The sequence below is a fragment of the Ranitomeya imitator genome, chromosome 3 (genome assembly GCF_032444005.1).
Source record: "Ranitomeya imitator isolate aRanImi1 chromosome 3, aRanImi1.pri, whole genome shotgun sequence".
NCBI lineage: Eukaryota > Metazoa > Chordata > Amphibia > Anura > Dendrobatidae > Ranitomeya > Ranitomeya imitator.
The window spans coordinates 322,479,063-322,500,198 of record NC_091284.1 but is presented as its reverse complement, the minus strand read 5'-3'; the positions used below and the strand labels follow the sequence as shown (position 1 = coordinate 322,500,198).

Below are 21,136 nucleotides of genomic sequence, written 5' to 3'. Positions count from 1 at the left end.
CAACATCCGCCAGCGCTGGAGCATCATTGCCACCTTCGTTACATGAAGCTGCTGGTGACGAGTTAGCGTTCCCTTTACCCCACCCCTCTGATCCTGCCACCTCTAGAACACCATTAGGTTCAGGGCGGCAGCGACAGAGGGGTCAGGAAAGGAATTATGCTCCTGAGTTCTTGCATCTGAATGCAGCCTTCCACAGCTCTTTCAAACTTTTGGGAGAGCAAGTGACTGCTGAGTTCAGCATGGTGAAACAAAGCATCAGTGAACTCAGCAGTCGCTTGGATAGGCTGCATTCAGATGCAAGGGAATCTCCAACCTTTTTTTTTTTTTTTCCAATCAATCAATGCTCAGGAGCATGGAAAAGCTATCTCTTGACCAGCAGATGCATGTAATGCAAGGCTGCCAAGCTGCTCTAGTGCAGGCCATCACCCAAGCCCCTCCAACTGCCACACCTCCCCACACAGCCACTGTCTCTCCTAACAACCATTTCCAAACTACTTGTCGTTTTCCAACCCAGGCCCAATTTCCAACCCAGTCCCAATTCCCAACCCAGGCCCAATTCCGAAAGTCCTCCCCACTGTTTCCTTCCCTGTCAAATTTTCCTTTCCCATTTAGTATTCCGCCTACCCCAACACCACCCCCTGTCCAACCTGACCTCCCTGCCCAGCCTCATGATTTTTCCCCCCCTTCCACTACAGATCAACCCCAACCCAGTAGGCTTTCCCCCTCTATCGACGTGGTCCAACCTTCCAGCCTCTCCGTTAGTATCTCCACCCCACAATTTACAGATTTGTAAACTTTTATGTTTGTGTAATAAAAATTTTGAAAAAAAAAATTGGTGAACCCAAAAAGGGTTTTATTTAAAAAAAAAAAAAAAAAATGTTTAACCAAAAAAGGTTAAAAAAATTATTTCATTAAAATTTTTTAAATAAAATATGGCTTTGTTGAAAAACAATTTTATTGTTAAGTGTCTTCATTTAAGTATGATAAGAAACAAAAGGTACAAAAACATAACACACGTTGACAAGGTATAACATGTTTGGTTTATTATAAAACATACCAAACTTTAGGGAACTAAGTAATAAAACTTGGTGTCAATAAAATCATAACACTTCATACAGAAACATTATTGACAGAGACATCAAAGAAACATCTCAAACTATGTCATCTTGACAACAAGGTTGTCTGAGCATCCTCTTCATCCATGGAAACTGGCTCCTGGGAAATCACTTAATTGTGCAGCACCACAAAGACCTTGACCACCTCATCCACAGTCTCTGTCTGTAGTTTTTTGGCGGTTAGCAGCACTCGCCACTTTGCGGTTAAAATGCCTAACGCGCACTCCACCACTCGTCTGGCTCTAGTTAAACGGTAGTTAAACACTCGTTTTGTTCGGGTCAATCCACTGCTTGCATAAGGTTTCAGTAGGTGTGGTGACAGCTGGAATGCCTCATCACCAACACAGACAAATGGCATAGGTGGGCCAGATGTTCCCGGGAGTGGTCTTGGTGGTGGGAAATCATAGGTGTCTCCATATAGACGACGCCACATCAGAGAAGTTTTGAAGACTTGTGAGTCGTTAGAGCGGCCACAGGCTCCAATGTCCACAGCAATAAACTTGCAATTGGCATCTGCTATGGCCATAAGTACTATCGAAAAGTACTTTTTGTAGTTATAGTACACGGAGCCAGATCCTGCAGGTTTTGAAATCTGTATATGTTTGCCATCTACAGCACCCAAGCAATTTGGGAAATGGCACAGTTTCTCAAAATGTTCAGCACTGTGCAGCCAGATGTCCATAGTCGGATTCGGAATGTATTCCTGATGCAAAGTATCCCAGAGTGCGCGGCAGGTCACTTTAACAATTCCTGAAATTGTGGAGATTCCAAAGTGAAACTGGTAATGCAGTAATGTTAGGGATTCCCCAGTAGCAAGGAATCTGTGGGGAAAAAAAAATATATAAAAAAATGCAAACACCAACATTACATTTTAAATCAATTTTCACAAATATAATAATATCTTTAATATTTTTTTTTTTTTTTACATTTTGTTAAACGGCACTGCAGAAGTTTTTTTTCTGTTTTAGTGCACATTTAAAACAGCATTTTTACATCTGTGCATTCCTATTATGGAGCAGGTGTTAAACACTGTGGAATGGGCACAAATAATAAAATAATTGACATGCTGCAGAAAATGCAACGCTGTGTTTCAGAGCAGTATTTTCTGCAGCATGTTCACTGCTGATGTGGTTTACCGGCTGCAAAAAAAAAACCAACATGTGCACATGGCATTAACTATGAACAATGATTAAAAAAAATACATAAAAATAGGCTTACCGCAGTGTCACCATCAGCCGCTCCGCTGACATCCCCAACAAGTTGCAACAAAACACCAAAGAGTTCCTGTCTCATTCGAACATAATTGAAGAATTTATCCGGGTTCTCCGCAACTCCATGTAGAGAGTTGAATACACTCCCCGGGTCATTCGCTGGGCGTTTATGGGATGTATCCATAGGCGGCGCCGGCGACGTCGCTGTTGAAGAATCCTCAGTCTTGCTGCTGCCTCCTTCTCTATTATTGCCAGCCTATTGGTCTCAAAAATAACATCAAAACATGGTCGCAATCTTCACAAGCACTCCTTCCATCTCTGCCACTTTCTCTAAACCCTGTCAAAGATGGGGAGTAAAAACAGTCAATGTATAGGTTTCCCTATTTTCCAGTAGCCAATCGCTTTTGGGAAACTCCCATTTTTAGGCATGGAAAACGGATCTGTCAAAAAAACGGATGGTAAAACCGGACAAGATGGATGCAACGGATCCAGTTTTTCGACGGAACCGTCTAGCAGATCCATCGAAATACTGGATGCTTTGCATCTGTTTTTCACTATTTTTGACGCATCCGTAGATACGTCGCACCGACGCATTGTGACGGCCGCCAGACGACGCAAGTGTGAAAGAAGCCTAAGCGGCAATGTACTGCAGCTCATCACATTTACTCAAACGGTGACTCCGTTTATTCAGGTAGCTCTTGGGTGCACACAACGGAGAATGGGTATGTGCACACATTAAGTATTTGGTGCAGACATTTCAGCACTATTTCTGCATCTCGACAGTAAAAATTAGGTGCGTTTCTAGAAGTGTTTTTGGTGCTGATTTTTCACCACTCATTAGTATGGCTGAAATCTGCAGCAAATCCCTGAAAAAAATTGACATGGTACAAATTCATAACTTCTGCAAATCTGCAAGGAAAAAATAAGCAACATGTGCCCGAGACTTCAGGATCCTCATTCACTGTCCTGGCATCAGGGAACACTTTAGGTTTTGTGACCATAGTGAGCAGAAAAATGGAGACAAAAATGCAACGTGTGCACACAGCCTATGGATTCAGTAGAAAGCCTATGCTTTCTATTGTATCCGTACTCCATTCTGTGTATACGCTCAAGCAGGAGCTGTGCGCTTCAGTCCCCTAAGCTATGCACATCATAAGCGATCAGTGGAAGGTCTCAGGACCTGGATCCCTAACTATCTGCTAGGAATTAGTAGACGAACAAAAAAATGTATACATTTTTATCAAAAAGGTTTAGTTTCTATTTAAGATTACATTGAGCCCAAACTGATCATCCTACATGTCTTAAGGTACCGTCACATTTAGTGACTTTAGAACGATAACGACAGCGATCCGTGACGTTGCAGCGTCCTGGATAGCGATATCGTTGTGTTTGACACGCAGCAGCGATCAGGATCCTGCTGTGACATCGCTGGTCGTTGCTGAAAGTCCAGAACTTTATTTCGTCGCTGGATCACCCCCTGACATCGCTGAATCGGCATGTGCGATCCAGCGATGTGTTCACTGGTAACCAGGGTAAATATCGGGTTACTAAGCGCAGGGCCGCGCTTAGTAACCCGATGTTTACCCTGGTTACCATTGTAAAAGTAAAAAAAAAAAAAAAAAAACACTACATACTTACATTCCTGTCACGTTCCTCAGCGTCAGCTTCCCTGCGTCCCCCAGTGTCAGCGCCAGCCGGCCGTAAAGCAGAGCACAGCGGTGACGTCACCGCTCTGCTTTCCGGCCGGCGCTTACACAGTGCAGGGAAGCTGACGCTGGGGGACGCGACAGGAATGTAAGTATGTAGTGTTTTTTTTTTTTACTTTTACAATGGTAACCAGGGTAAACATCGGGTTACTAAGCACGGCCCTGCGCTTAGTAACCCGATGTTTACCCTGGTTACCCGGGGACTTCGGCATCGTTGGTCGCTGGAGAGCTGTCTGTGTGACAGCTCTCCAGCGACCACACAACGACTTACCAACGATCACGGCCAGGTCGTATCGCTGGTCGTGATCGTTGGTAAATCGTTAAGTGTAACGGTACCTTTAGATCCCATTTTTCGATACACCCTACCTTCATAACCATGGATTTAAAATGCACTTCATACTTAATGGAATCAGGGGTTTGAGCTCAGAGACTCTACCGCTCTACTCTCCTGACATGTCTATGTAAGTAGACTATTTATTTTGGTGTTTTATTTATATTTAGTGCTCATTCTTTTAAAGTTTGGTCCCAGAAACACTAAAAGAGGATTTCTGTTAACGAAGAAGAGAATAAACTGTGTACTTAGAGGTCCATGTATGCATATTGTCCATAGAGGCAGCTGCAGTGTATAGTAAACGCACCCTGTCCATACAGAATCAGAAGTTGTACAATTTAAAAACAAACTTTAGTGTTGTACCTCACGGCCAATGACTTTCACCCACACTTTCTCTCCAACGTCTACTACTTTAGAGGGACACTCAACATGGGCAGATGACATATGTGTTCTGTGAACAAGACCTGTCAAGTTGAAAAAAAATTATCTGATAAACATCCAGGGTTTTTAACCTTTCAACAGGTTAAGAAAAGGGTAAGAGCTGGCGACTCCTTTCTTACCTTGCTTTCTGCTACCTGGTATTTTAATAAATGCCCCATAGTCAGTCACATTTGCAACCTGTGGATTATAATCAGAAATTGGCACCGTAAATTACAGAATATATTATAGCACCATATGTCACAAAAGTAATACACGACAAATGGCCTCTCATATTTACTAGTGTATATTATATCCACTACCTAATGCATACAGCACCTTTATCAATGTAATCCAGTTGGAGTCGAGGTATGTATTGTATGCCATTAATACAATTTAAAGTGATGCCCTGAACTACATCAATATACATTATTGCATACAGTAGGAGATTGAATCCGTCGCTAGATATACAATACCATCTGCAGCCCCAGAGGTGTGTATTAATAGACCCGGCAGCCCCCGAGGTGTGTATTAATAGACCCGGCAGCCCCCGAGGTGTGCATTAATAGACCCGGCAGCCCCCAATGTGTGTATTAATAGACCCGGCAGCCCCAGAGGTGTGTATTAATAGACCCGGCAGCCCCCGAAATGTGTATTAATAGACGCAGCAGCCCCAGAGGTGTGTATTAATAGACCCGGCAGCCCCCGAGGTGAGTATGAATAGACCCAGCAGCCCCCGAAATGTGTATTAATAGACGCAGCAGCCCCAGAGGTGTGTATTAATAGACCCAGCAGCCCCCGAGGTGTGTATTAGGAGACCCGGCAGGCCCCGAGGTGTGTATTAATAGACCCAGCAGCCGCGGAGGTGTGTATTAATAGACCCGGCAGCCCCCGAGGTGTGTATTAATAGACCCGGCAGCCCCCGAGGTGTGTATTAGGAGACCCGGCAGGCCCCGAGGTGTGTATTAACCCCTTTCTGCCATTAGACGTACTATTCCGTCCATGTTGGGTGGGCCCTACTTCCCAAGGACGGAATAGTACGTCATAGGTGATCGGCCGCGCTCACGGGGGGAGCGCGGCCGATCTCGGCCGGGTGTCAGCTGCTTATTGCAGCTGACATCTGGCACAATGTGCCAGGAGCGGTCACGGACCGCCACCGGCACATCGCAATCAAACATGATCGCGATGTGCCGGCGGTGCAGGGAAGCATCGCGCAGGGAGGGGGCTCCCTGCGAGCTTCCCTGAGACCCCCGCAGCAACGCGATGTGTTCGCGTTGCTCCGGGGGTCTCCTACCTTCCTCCCTGCAGCAAGTCCCGGATCCAAGATGGCCGCGGATCCGGGTCCTGCAGGGAGGGAGGTGCCTTACCAAGTGCCTGCTCAGAGCAGGCACTTGGTAACGCTGCAGCGCTCTGAGACAGATCGGTGATCTGACAGAGTGCTGTGCAAACTGGCAGATCACCGATCTGTATTGTCCCCCCCCTGGGACAAAGTAAAAAAGTTAAAACATTTTTTTACAAGTGTGTAAAAAAAAAAAAAAAAAAAATCCTAAATAATGAAAAAAATATATATACAGGTCCTTCTCAAAAAATTAGCATATAGTGTTAAATTTCATTATTGACCATAATGTAATGATTACAATTAAACTTTCATATATTATAGATTCATTATCCACCAACTGAAATTTGTCAGGTCTTTTATTGTTTTAATACTGATGATTTTGGCATACAACTCCTGATAACCCAAAAAACCTGTCTCAATAAATTAGCATATCAAGAAAAGGATCTCTAAACGACCTATTACCCTAATCTTCTGAATCAACTAATTAACTCTAAACACATGCAAAAGATACCTGAGGCTTTTATAAACTCCCTGCCTGGTTCATTACTCAAAACCCCCATCATGGGTAAAGGTACTGTCACACTAGACGATATCGCTAGCGATCCGTGACGTTGCAGGGTCCTCGCTAGCGATATCGTCCAGTGTGACAGGCAGCAGCGATCAGGCCCCTGCTGGGAGATCGCTGGTCGGGGAAGAAATCCAGAACTTTATTTCGTCGCTGGACTCCCCGTAGACATCGCTGAATCGGCGTGTGTGACACCGATTCAGCGATGTCTTTGCTGGTAACCAGGGTAAACATCGGGTAACTAAGCGCAGGGCCGCGCTTAGTAACCCGATGTTTACCCTGGTTACCATCCTAAAAGTAAAAAAACAAACACTACATACTTACCTACCGCTCTCTGTCCTCCAGCGCTGTGCTCTGCACTCCTCCTGCTCTGGCTGTGAGCGTCGGTCAGCCGGAAAGCAGAGCGGTGACGTCACCGCTCTGCTTTCTGGCTGCCCGGCGCTCACAGCCAGACCAGAGAAGCAGAGCGCCGAGGACAGACAGCGGAAGGTAAGTATGTAGCGTTTGTTTTTTTACTTTTTAGGATGGTAACCAGGGTAAACATCGGGTTACTAAGCGCGGCCCTGCGCTTAGTTACCCGATGTCTACCCTGGTTACCGGGGACCTCGGGATCGTTGGTCGCTGGAGAGCTGTCTGTGTGACAGCTCTCCAGCGACCAAACAGCGACGCTGCAGCGATCCGGATCGTTGTCGGTATCGCTGCAGCGTCGCTATGTGTGACGGTACCTTAAGACTAGCGACCTGACAGATGTCAAGAAGGCCATCATTGACACCCTCAAGCAAGAGGGTAAGACCCAGAAAGAAATTTCTCAACAAATAGGCTGTTCCCAGAGTGCTGTATCAAGGCACCTCAATGGTAAGTCTGTTGGAAGGAAACAATGTGGCAGAAAACGCTGTACAACGAGAAGAGGAGACCGGACCCTGAGGAAGATTGTGGAGAAGGACCGATTCCAGACCTTGGGGAACCTGAGGAAGCAGTGGACTGAGTCTGGTGTGGAAACATCCAGAGCCACCGTGCACAGGCGTGAGCAGGAAATGGGCTACAGGTGCCGCATTCCCCAGGTAAAGCCACTTTTGAGCTACAGAGAAGCAGCACTGGACTGTTGCTAAGTGGTCCCAAGTACTTTTTTCTGATGAAAGCAAATTTTGCATGTCATTCGGAAATCAAGGTGCCAGAGTCTGGAGGAAGACTGGGGAGAAGGAAATGCCAAAATGCCTGAAGTCCAGTGTCAAGTACCCACAGTCAGTGATGGTGTGGGGTGCCATGTCAGCTGCTGGTGTTGGTCCACTGTGTTTCATCAAGGGCAGGGTCAATGCAGCTAGCTATCAGGAGATTTTGGAGCACTTCATGCTTCCATCGGCTGAAATGCTTTATGGAGATGAAGATTTCATTTTTCAGCACGACCTGGCACCTGCTCACAGTGCCAAAACCACTGGTAAATGGTTTACTGACCATGGTATTACTGTGCTCAATTGGCCTGCCAACTCTCCTGACCTGAACCCCATAGAGAATCTGTGGGATATTGTGAAGAGAAAGTTGAGAGACGCAAGACCCAACACTCTGGATGAGCTTAAGGCCGCTATTGAAGCATCCTGGGCCTCCATAACATCTCAGCAGTGTCACAGGCTGATTGCCTCCATGCCACGCCGCATTGAAGCAGTCATTTCTGCCAAAGGATTCCCGACCAAGTATTGAGTGCATAACTGAACATTATTATTTGATGGTTCTTTTGTTTGTTATTAAAAAACACTTTTATTTGATTGGATGGGTGAAATATGCTAATTTATTGAGACAGGTTTTTTGGGTTATCAGGAGTTGTATGCCAAAATCATCAGTATTAAAACAATAAAAGACCTGACAAATTTCAGTTGGTGGATAATGAATCTATAATATATGAAAGTTTAATTGTAATCATTACATTATGGTAAATAATGAAATTTAACACTATATGCTAATTTTTTGAGAAGGACCTGTATATTATTCCCATAAATACATTTCTTTATCTAAAAAAACCAAAACAATAAAAGTACACATATTTAGTATCGCCGCGTCCGTAACGACCCGACCTATAAAACTGTCCCACTAGTTAACCCCTTCAGTAAACACCGTAAAAAAAAAAAACACGAGACAAAAAACAAAGCTTTATTATCATACCACCGAACAAAAAGTGGAATAACAAGTGATCAAAAAGACGGATATAAATAACCATGGTACCGCTGAAAGCGTCATCTTGTCCCGCAAAAAACGAGCCACCATACAGCAACATCAGCAAAAAATAAAAAAGTTATAGTCCTCAGAATAAAGCGATGCAAAAATAATTATTTTTTCTATAAAATAGTTTTTATCGTATAAAAGCGCCAAAACATAAAAAAATGATATAAATGAGGTGTCGCTGTAATCGTACTGACCCAAAGAATAAAACTGCTTTATCAATTTTACCAAACGCGGAACGGTATAAACGCCTCCCCCCCAAAAAAATTCATGAATAGCTGTTTTTTGGTAATTCTGACTCACAAAAATCGGAATAAAAAGCGATCAAAAAATGTCATGTGCCCGAAAATGTTACCAATAAAAACGTCAACTCGTCCCGCAAAAAACAAGACCTCACATGATTCTGTGGATTCAAATATGGAAAAATTATAGCTCTCAAAATGTGGTAACGCAAAAAATATTTTTTGCAATAAAAAGCGTCTTTCAGTGTGTGACGGCTGCCAATCATAAAAATCCACTAAAAAACCCGCTATAAAAGTAAATCAAACCCCCCTTCATCACCCCGTTAGGGAAAAATAAAAAAATTAAAAAAATGTATTTATTTTCCCATTAGGGTTAGGGCTAGGGTTAGGGGTAGGGTTATGGTAAGGGCTAGTGTTAAGGCTACAGTTAGGGTTAAGGCCACAGTTAGGGTTGGGGTTTGGATTACATTTGCGGTTGGGAATAGGGTTGGGATTAGGGTTAGGGGTGTGTCTGGGTTAGAGGTGTGGTTAGGGTTACCGTTGGAATTAGGGTTAGGGGTGTGTTTGGATTAGGGTTTCAGTTATAATTGGGGGGTTTCCACTGTTTAGACACATCAGGGGCTCTCCAAACGCGACATGGCGTCCGATCTCAATTCCAGCCAATTCTGCGTTGAAAAAGTAAAACAGTGCTCCTTCCCTTCCGAGCTCTCCCGTGTGTCCAAACAGGAGTTTACCCCAACATATGGGGTATCAGCATACTCAGGACAAATTGGACAACAACTTTTGGGGTCCAATTTCTCCTGTTACCCTTGGGAAAATACAAAACTGGGGGCTAAAAAATAATTTTTGTGGGAAAAAAAAGATTTTTTATTTTCACGGCTCTGCGTTATAAACTGTAGAGAAACACTTGGGGGCTCAAAGTTCTCACAACACATCTAGATAAGTTTGTGGGGGGGTCTAGTTTCCAATATGGGATCATTTGTGGGGGGTTTCTACTGTTTAGGTACATTAGGGGCTCTGCAAACGCAATGTGACGCCTGCCGGCCATTCCATCTAAGTCTGTATTCCAAATGGCGCTCCTTCCCTTCCGAGCCCTCCCATGCGCCCAAAAGGTGGTTCCCCCCCACATATGGGGTATCAGCGCACTCAAAACAAATTGCACAACAACTTTTGGGGTCCAATTTCTCCTGTTACCCTCGGGAAACTACAAAACTGGGGACTAAAAAATAATTTTTGTGGGAAAAAATTTGTTTTATTTTTACGGCTCTGCATTATAAACTTCTGTGAAGCTCTTGGTGGGTCAAAGTGCTCACCACACATCTAGATAAGTTCCTTAGGGGGTCTACTTTCCAAAATGGTGTCACTTGTTGGGGGTTTCAATGTTTAGGCACATCAGTGGCTCTCCAAACGCAACATGGCGTCCCATCTCAATTCCAGTCAATTTTGCATTAAAAAATCAAATGGCGCTCCTTCGCTTCCGAGCTCTGTCATGCGCCCAAACAGTGGTTTAGCTCCACTTATGGGGTATCGGCGTACTCAGGACAAATTGTACAACAAGGTTTGGGGTCCATTTTCTTCTGTAACCCTTGGTAAAATAAAACAAATTGGAGCTGAAGTAAATTTTTTGTGAAAAAAAGTTAAAATGTTAATTTTTATTTAAACATTCCAAAAATTCCTGTGAAACACCTGAAGGGTTAATAAACTTCTTGAATGTGGTTTTGAGCACCTTGAGGGGTGCAGTTTTTAGAATGGTGTCACACTTGGGTATTTTCTATCATATAGACCCCTCAAAATGACTTCAAATAAGATGTGGTCCCTAAAATAAAATGGTGCTGTAAAAACGAGAAATTGCTGGTCAACTTTTAACCCTTGTAACTCCTTAACAACAAAAAAATTTTGGTTCCAAAATTGTGCTGATGTAAAGTAGACATGTGGGAAATGTTACTTATTAAGTATTTTGTGTGACATATCTCTGTGATTTAATTGCATAAAAATTCAAAGTTGGAAAATTGCAAAATTTTCGCCATATTTCCGTTTTTTTCACAAATAAACGTAGGTAATACCAAAGAAATTTTACCACTATCATGAAGTACAATATGTCACGAGAAAATGTCAGAATCACCGGGATCCGTTGAAGCGTTCCAGAGTTATAAAGGGACAGTGGTCAGAATTGTAAAAATTGGCCCGGTCCATAACGTGTAAACCACCCTTGGGGGAAAGGGGTTAATAGACCCAGCAGCCCCAGAGGTGTGTATTAATAGACCCGGCAGCCCCCGAGGTGTGTATTAGGAGACCTAGCAGCCCCCAGAGGTGTGTATTAACCCCTTCATGACCCAGCCTATTTTGAACCTTAAAGACCTTGCCGTTTTTTGCAATTCTGACCAGTGTCCCTTTATGAGGTAATAACTCAGGAACGCTTCAATGGATCCTAGCGGTTCTGAGATTGTTTTTTCGTGACATATTGGGCTTCGTGTTAGTGGTAAATTTAGGTCAATAAATTCTGTGTTTATTTGTGATAAAAACAGAAATTTGGTGAAAATTTTGAAAATTTCGCAATTTTCACATTTTGAATTTTTATTCTGTTAAACCAGAGAGTTATGTGACACAAAATAGTTAATAAATAACATTTCCCACACGTCTACTTTACATCAGCACAATTTTGGAAACAAAATTTTTTTTTGCTAGGAAGTTATAAGGGTTAAAATTTGACCAGCGATTTCTCATTTTTACAACGAAATTTACAAAACCATTTTTTTTAGGGACCACCTCATATTTGAAGTCAGTTTGAGGGGTCTATATGGCTGAAAATACCCAAAAGTGACACCATTCTAAAAACTGCACCCCTCAAGGTGCACAAAACCACATTCAAGAAGTTTATTAACCCTTCAGGTGCTTCACAGCAGCAGAAGCAACATGGAAGGAAAAAATGAACATTTAACTTTTTAGTCACAAAAATGATTTTTCAGCAACAATTGTTTTATTTTCCCAATGGTAAAAGGAGAAACTGAACAACGAAAGTTGTTGTCCAATTTGTCCTGAGTACGCTGATACCTCATATGTGGGGGTAAACCACTGTTTGGGCGCACGGCAGGGCTTGGAAGGGAAGGAGCGCCATTTGACTTTTTGAATGAAAAATTGGCTGCACTCTTTAGCGGACACCATGTCACGTTTGGAGAGCACCCGTGTGCCTAAAAATTGGAGCTCCCCCACAAGTGACCCCATTTTGGAAACTAGACGCCCCAAGGAACTTATCTAGATGCATAGTGAGCCCTTTAAACCCCCAGGTGCTTCACAAATTGATCCGTAAAAATGAAAGAGTACTTTTTTTTCACAAAAAAATTATTTTAGCCTCAATTTTTTCATTTTCACATGGACAACAGGAGAAAATGGATCCTAAAATTTGTTGGGCAATTTCTCCTGAGTACACCGATACCTCACATGTGGGGGTAAACCACTGTTTGGGCACATGGTAAGGCTCGGAAGGGAAGGAGCGCCATTTGACTTTTTGAATGGAAAATTAGCTCCAATTGTTAGCGGACACCATGTCGCGTTTGGAGAGCCCCTATGTGCCTATGCATTAAAGCTCCCCCACAAGTGACCCCATTTTGGAAACTAGACCCCCCAAGGAACTTATCTAGATGCATACTGAGCACTTTAAACCCCCAGGTGCTTCACAGAAGTTTATAATGCAGAGCCATGAAAATAAAAAATAATTTTTCTTTTCTCAAAAATGATTTTTTAGCCTGGAATTTCCTATTTTGCCAATGGTAATAGGAGAAATTGGACCACAAATGTTGTTGTCCAGTTTGTCCTGAGTACGCGGATACCCCATATGTGGGGGTAAACCACTGTTTGGGCGCACGGCAGGGCTCAGAAGGGAAGGCACGCCATTTGGCGTTTGGAGAGCCCCTGTGTGCCTAAACATTGGAGATCCCCCACAAATGACCCCATTTTGGAAACTAGACCCCCAAAGGAACTAATCTAGATGTGTGGTGAGCACTTTGAACCCTCAAGTGCTTCACAGAAGTTTATAATGCAGACCCATGAAAATAAAAAAATAAAAATTATTTTCTCAAAAATGATTTTTTAGCCCGCAATTTTTTATTTTCCCAAGGGTAACAGGAGAAATTTGACCCCAAAAGTTGTTGTCCAGTTTCTCCTGAGTAAGCTGATACCCCATGTGTGGGGGTAAACCACTGTTTGGGCACACGTCGGGGCTCAGAAGGGAAGTAGTGACTTATGAAATGCAGACTTTGATGGAATGCTCTGCGGGCGTCACGTTGCGTTTGCAGAGCCCCTGATGTGGCTAAACAGTAGAAACCCCCCACAAGTGACCCCATTTTGGAAACTAGACCCCGAAAGGAACTTATCTAGATGTGAGGTGAGCACTTTGAACCCCCAAGTGCTTCACAGGAGTTTATAACGCAGAGCCGTGAAAATAATAAATATGTTTTCTTTCCTCAAAAATAATTTTTTAGCCCAGAATTTTTTATTTTCCCAAGGGTTACAGGAGAAATTGGACCCCAAAAGTTGTTGTCCAGTTTCTCCTGAGTAAGCTGATACCCCATGTGTGGGGGTAAACCACTGTTTGGGCACACGTCGGGGCTCAGAAGGGAAGTAGTGACTTTTGAAATGCAGACTTTGATGGAATGGTCTGCGGGCGTCACGTTGCGTTTGCAGAGCCCCTGGTGTGCCTATACAGTAGAAACCCCCCACAAGTGACCCCATCTTGGAAACTAGACCCCCCAAGGAACTTATCTAGATATGTGGTGAGCACTTTGAACCCCCAAGTGCTTCACAGACGTTTACAACGCAGAGCCGTGAAAATAAAAAATCATTTTTCTTTCCTCAAAAATGATGTTTTAGCAAGCAATTTTTTATTTTCTCAAGGGTAACAGGAGAAATTGGACCCCAATAATTGTTGCGCAGTTTGTCCTGAGTATGCTGGTACCCCATATGTGGGGGTAAACCACTGTTTGGGCACACGTCGGGGCTCGGAAGTGAGGGAGCACCATTTGACTTTTTGAATACAAGATTGGCTGGAATCAATGGTGGCGCCATGTTGCGTTTGGAGACCCCCTGATGTGCCTAAACAGTGGAAACCCCTCAATTCTAACTCCAACACTAACCCCAACACATCCCTAACCCTAAATAATAATTTATCCCAATCCCAACTGTAGCCGTAACCCTAATCACAACCCTAACCCCAACACACCCCTAACCCTAACCACAACCCTAATTCCAACCCAACCCTAACGCTATGTGCCAACGTTGCGGATTCGTATGAGATTTTTCAGCACCATTTTTGAAAAATCCGCGGGTAAAAGGCACTGCGTTTTACCTGCGGATTTACCGCAGATTGCCAGTGTTTTTTGTGCGGATTTCACCTGTGGATTCCTATTGAGGAACAGGTGTAAAACGCTGCGGAATCCGCACAAAGAATTGACATGCTGCGGAAAATACAACGCAGCGTTTCCGCGTGGTATTTTCCGCACCATGGGCACAGCGGATTTGGTTTTCCATATGTTTACATGGTACTGTAAACCTGATGGAACACTGCTGCGGATCCGCAGCCAAATCCGCACCGTGTGCATATAGCCTAATTCTAAAGGTATGTGCACACGCTGCGGAAAACGCTGCGGATCCGCAGCAGTTTCCCATGAGTTTACAGTTCAATGTAAACCTATGGGAAACAAAAATCGCTGTACACGAAAACGCAGCGGTTTACATTCCGCAGCATGTCACTTTCTGCGGATTCCGTAGCGGTTTTACAACTGCTCCAATAGAAAATCGTAGTTGTAAAACCGCAGTGAAATGCGCAGAAAAACCGCGGTAAATCCGCGATAAATCCACAGCGGTTTAGCCCTGCGGATTTATCAAATCCTCTGCGGAAAAATCCGCAGAGGACCAGAATACGTGTGCACATCCCGAACCCTAACCCTACCCCTAACCCTAACCCTAGTTCTTACCCCAACATTAGTGGAAAAAAAAAAATTCTTTATTTTTTTTTTATTGTCCCTACCTATGGGGGTGACAAAGGGGGGGGGGGGGTCATTTACTATTTTTTTTATTTTGATCACTGAGATATAACCTCTCTCAGTGATCAAAACTCACTTTGGAACGAATTTGCCGGCCGGCAGATTCGGCGGGCGCACTACACATGCGCCCGCCATTTTAGAAGATGGCGGCGCCCAGCAAAGAAGACGGACGGACCCCGGGAGGCTAGGTAAGTATAAGGGGGGGGCGCGGAGCACGGGGGGGTGGATCGGAGCATGGGGGGGGGGTGGATCGGAACACGGGGGGGTGGATTGGAGCACGGGGTGGGGGATCGCTGTGCGGGGGGGTGGATTGGAGCACGGGGGGTGGGGATCGCTGTGCGGGGGTGGGGATCGGAGTGCGGGGGGGTTTGATTGGAGCACGGGGGTGTGATTGGAGCACGGGGGGAGCGGACAGGAGGACGGGGGAGCGGAGCACAGGACGGAGGGGAGCAGACCACAGATCGGGGGGCTGGGGGGGCGATCGGTGGGGTGGGGTGGGTGCACATAAGTGTTTCCAGCCATGGCCGATGATATTGCAGCATCGGCCATGGCTGGATTGTAATATTTCACCAGTTTTTTAGGTGAAATATTACAAATCGCTCTGATTGGCAGTTTCACTTTCAACAGCCAATCAGAGCGATCGTAGCCACGGGGTGGGGGGGGGGTTGGGGGTGAAGCCACCCCCCCGGGCTAAACTACCACTCCCCCTGTCCCTGCAGATCGGGTGAAATTGGAGTTAACCCTTTCACCCGATCTGCAGGGACGCGATCTTTCTGTGACACAGCACATGCGTCACAGGTCGGATTGGCACCGACTTTCATGACGCATACGCTGTGTCACAGGTCGGGAAGGGGTTAATAGACCCGGCAGCCCCCGAGGTGTGTATTAATAGACCCGGCAGCCCCCGAGGTGTGTATTAATAGACCCGGCAGCCCCCGAGGTGTGTATTAATAGACCCGGCAGCCCCCGAGGTGTGTATTAATAGACCCGGCAGCCCCCGAGGTGTGTATTAATAGACCCGGCAGCCCCCGAGGTGTGTATTAATAGACCCGGCAGCCCCCGAGGTGTGTATTAATAGACCCGGCAGCCCCCGAGGTGTGTATTAATAGACCCGGCAGCCCCCGAGGTGTGTATTAATAGACCCGGCAGCCCCAGAGGTGTGTATTAATAGACCCGACAGCCCCAGAGGTGTGTATTAATAGACCCGGCAGCCCCAGAGGTGTGTATTAATAGACCCGGCAGCCCCAGAGGTGTGTATTAATAGACCCGGCAACCCCAGAGGTGTGTATTAATAGACCCGGCAGCCCCAGAGGTGTGTATTAATAGACCCGGCAGCCCCCGAGGTGTGTATTAATAGACCTGGCAGCCGGGTCACAAGTGACCCAGTGCCATTGAAAGCCATGCATGCCCATGCCATCACGCTGCCTCCACCATGTTTTACAGAGGATGTGGTGTGCCTTGGATCATGTGCCGTTCCCTTTCTTCTCCAAACTTTTTTCTTCCCATCATTCTGGTACAGGTTGATCTTTGTCTCATCTGTCCATAGAATACTTTTCCAGAACTGAGCTGGCTTCTTGAGGTGTTTTTCTGCAAATTTAACTCTGGCCTGTCTATTTTTGGTATTGATGAATGGTTTGCATCTAGATGTGAACCCTTTGTATTTACTGTCATGGAGTCTTCTCTTTACTGTTGACTTAGAGACAGATACACCTACTTCACTGAGAGTGTTCTGGACTTCAGTTGATGTTGTGAACGGGTTCTTCTTCACCAAATTAAGTATGCGGCGATCATCCACCACTGTTGTCATCCGTGGACGCCCAGGCCTTTTTGAGTTCCCAAGTTCACCAGTCAATTCCTTTTTTCTCAGAATGTACCCAACTGTTGATTTTGCTACTCCAAGCATGTCTGCTATCTCTCTGATGGATTTTTTCTTTTTTTTCAGCCTCAGGATGTTCTGCTTCACCTCAATTGAGAGTTCCTTTGACCGCATGTTGTCTGCTCACAGCAACAGCTTCCAAATGCAAAACCACACACCTGGAATCCACCCCTGACCTTTTAACTACTTCATTGATTACAGGTTAACGAGAGAGACGCCTTCAGAGTTAATTGCAGCCCTTAGAGTCCATTGTCCAATTACTTTTGGTCCCTTGAAAAAGAGGACGCTATGCATTACAGAGCCCCCGAGGTGTGTATTAGGAGACCCAGCAGCCCCAGAGGTGTGTATTAATAGACCCGGCAGCCCCCAGAGGTGTGTATTAGGAGACCCAGCAGCCCCAGAGGTGTGTATTAATAGACCCGGCAGCCCCCAGAGGTGTGTATTAGGAGACCCAGCAGCCCCAGAGGTGTGTATTAATAGACCCGGCAGCCCCCAGAGGTGTGTATTAGGAGACCCAGCAGCCCCAGAGGTGTGTATTAATAGACCCGGCAGCCCCCAGAGGTGTGTATTAATAGACCCGGCAGCCCCCGAGGTGTGTATTAATAGACGCAGCAGCCCCCGAGGTGTGTATTAATAGAACCGGCAGCCCCAGAGGTGTGTATGAATAGACCCGGCAGACCCAGAGGTGTGTATTAATAGACCCGGCAGCCCCAGAGGTATGTATGAATAGACCCGGCAGCCCCAGAGGTGTGTATTAATAGACCCGGCAGCCCCAGAGGTGTGTATCAATAGACCCGGCAGCCCCAGAGGTGTGTATTAATAGACCCGGCAGCCCCAGAGGTGTGTATTAATAGACCCGGCAGCCCCAGAGGTATGTATGAATAGACCCGGCAGCTCCAGAGGTATGTATCAATAGACCCGGCAGCCCCCGAGGTGTGTATTAGGAGACCCAGCAGCCGCACCTTAGCTTCTGGAGAAGCTCATTCTACATACCTCAGGAGCTGTCTATTAATATAATATACATCAGCTTCTGCAGGACCTCACAATACACACATTAGGTGCCGTAGAACAGCATGATACATACCTCAGTTGCAGAACCTCATAATACACACCTGAGGTGCTGAAGAATCTCATAATATAAATCTGGCATTTATGTAAATAGCACCAAACTGAAGAATAAAATCAGCTAATCACCTAGAACACACAGCGAATTGCGTAAAAAATTATTAAAACCAATTCTTGACCTGCTATTGATTTGCTCATTCTACCTCCCATAGACTGCAGTAAGTCTCGGCTCACATTTAATCTGCGTTCTACGCTGAGCGCTTACACTGGGTCTCTGTGTAAATCTCTGAAATACGTGATTCAGACTAACCTATGGGAGGATTCCCTATAATGAGGCAGATGGATACACTTTGTCTGGCCTATGATCCAGTGGTGTCCGTCTTTTTAGGCGTGCATAAAATTACTGTTTTGTGCCCTTCTGTAAAGAAGGACATCAATGAACAGAGGCAAGATGGAGTCCAGAGAAACTCTGATGTGGATCCTTTGGGAGTTTAATCAGAATTACATCATTTGGATATTGAGATGGAAAACGGGATGTAAGTGCTCAGTGTAGAGCACAGGACAAGTGTAAATTTTAATTCACAAAAAACAACTCCCCTCTCAGGTCCTTCATTTATCAATGAAAATACCGGGGGCTTCCATATTACTGGAAGCTCAAAGGCTCTGGAAAAGTGCCATGGCTACCCCCGAAATTAGAAATCCGGAAAAATCTACACTCCTAAATTCAAATGTCCCCTTCCCTTCTGAGCCCCACATTCAGAGTCCACAATGTTTGGCATTTCTCTAGCAATTAGAGCCTGAGTTAAGCAGTGCCAGAAGCACGAGCTGAGCACAATGTATGGGCACTACAAAGGCAAATTTGCAATTTTCACTCATCAACATCCACTGACACTCAAAATGGAGTCAAAATTATGACACCTGTAGATGAATTTCCAGAGGGGTGCAATTTCCAAAATGGGGTCACTTGAGAGGGGAAGGGGGGTCTGCTCATCCAGCACTTAAGGGCTCTGTATATGGAGTCCACAAACTATTCTACGAAAAAAAATTGTTCTCCCAGAGTCAAATAGTGCGCCTTCCCTCCAGAGTCGTGTGGCTGAGCAGTACTGTACAATCACATACAGGGTATTGCGCGATCAGCAGAAATTGTGAGACAGATTTTGGTGCCATTTTAACCCATTTCCCAGTGTGAAAATGTAAAATCTGAGGCATAAACAACATTTTTGTTGCAAAAAATATTATTTTTTCCTCCGCCCAATGATATAAAGTTCTGCGACACACCTATGGTGTCAATATGATCACTGCACCCTCAGAGGAATTCAATGAGAGGTGTAGTTTAATAAACGGGGTCACTTATCGGGGGTGTGGGGTTCTGCTGTTCTGACACCTCTGCCAATATGACATGGCACCTGCAACCCGAAGCAGAAAAATCTGCATTACAATATGATACTCCGTCCCTTCTGAGATTTCCAATGTGCCTGAAAAGTATTTCCCGATTACATGTAGGGTATTGGAGCAAAAAATAAATTAAAAACTTGGGGCTAAAATAACATTTTAGTGGTAAAAATGTAATTATTCATTCATCACCACCCAATGGTATGAGATTCTGTGAAGCATATCTGGTATCAATATGCTCATTGCCTCCCTATATAAATCCATTGAGAAGTGTAGTTTGTAGAGGGCTGTCACTTATAGAGGGAGGGGTCTGCTTCTCTAGCATGTCAGGAGCGCTGCCAATGTAATACGGCACCCTCAAACCATTCCAACAAACTCTGGACCCCAAAATGGCTCTTTTTCCCTTCTGAGCTTTGCACTGTCTCAAAAGTAGATTTTGACCACATGTCATGGATCGTGGGTGACCTTTGGCCAGCACATCGCTATCACATGTGCAGGGGGGCTTATCTTAGTTATCCCTTCACTGCTACAATGTGATGAAAACACAAACAAGGCTATTGACCTATTAACCCCTTAGCGACCGCCGATACGCCTTTTAACGGCGGCCGCTAAGGGTACTTAAACCACAGCGCCGTTAATTAACGGCGCTGTGGAAAAAGTAAATAGCGCCCCCCAGAGTCGGATTTTCTCCGGGGTCTCGGCTGCCGGGGGTAGCCGAGACCCCAGAGAACATGATTCGGGGTTTTTTTTACCGGCCCCGCATTTGCGATCGCCGGTAATTAACCGTTTACCGGCGATCGCAAAAAAAAAAAAAAAACGCAATCTTTTTTTAATTTCTCTGTCCTCCCATGTGATCGCACATCGGAGGACAGAGAAAAGGGGTCCCAGGTAGCCCCACAATACTTACCTATCTCCCCCCGATGCTCCTCGTGGCTCCCGATGGGCGCCGCCATCTTCAAAATGGCGGGCGCATGCGCAGTGCGCCCGCCGGCCGACCCCGCGAGAATCTTTGGGGTCTCGGCTGCCGGGGGTAGCCGAGACCCCAAAGAGCATGATCGGGGTCGGTTTTACCGACCCCTGTTTTGCGATTGCCGGTAATTAACTGTTTACCGGCAATCGCACAAAAAAAAAAAAAGTAAAGTGTAATTCTCTGTCCTCTGATGTGATCGCACATCAGAGGACAGAGAAATAGGGGGATTCGGGGACCCTATCATACTCACCTCTGTCCCTGGATCCTCCTGCTGCTCCTCCTGGCCGCCGGCAAAAGAAAATGGCGGGCGCATGCGCAGTGCGCCCGCCATCTGTCTCCATCTGCTGGCCGGCAGGAGAACAGCAGTTGGGGCTAAAATTAGGGTTAGGGTTAGGGCTAGGATTAGGGCCCAATGCGTCGGCCCGACATACCGACGCACGTTGTGAAAATTGTGCACAACGTGGGCAGCGGCTGTAGTTTTTCAACGCATCCGCTGCCCAATCTATGTCCTGGGGAGGAGGGGGCGGAGTTACGGCCACGCATGTGCGGTCAGAAATGGCAGATGCGACGTACAAAAAAACGTTTCATTGAACTTTTTTTGTGCCGACAGTCCGCCAAAACACAACTGATCCAGTGCACAACGGACGCGACGTGTGGC

General features: G+C 45.5%; 1 protein-coding gene across 2 annotated transcripts in view; it reads right to left on the bottom strand.

Moving 5' to 3' along the window:
- Positions 1 to 21,136, bottom strand: part of ZCCHC17 (zinc finger CCHC-type containing 17) — a 95,077-nt gene that overhangs the window by 30,962 nt on the left and 42,979 nt on the right. For both annotated transcript variants that reach the window (XM_069756668.1, XM_069756669.1), the window contains exons 3-4: positions 4,924 to 4,981; positions 4,727 to 4,827 (exon numbers count right to left, since the gene is read on the bottom strand). In XM_069756668.1, coding sequence (XP_069612769.1) covers positions 4,727 to 4,827; positions 4,924 to 4,981 — 159 coding nt within the window. The remainder of the gene's footprint in view (positions 1 to 4,726; positions 4,828 to 4,923; positions 4,982 to 21,136) is intronic.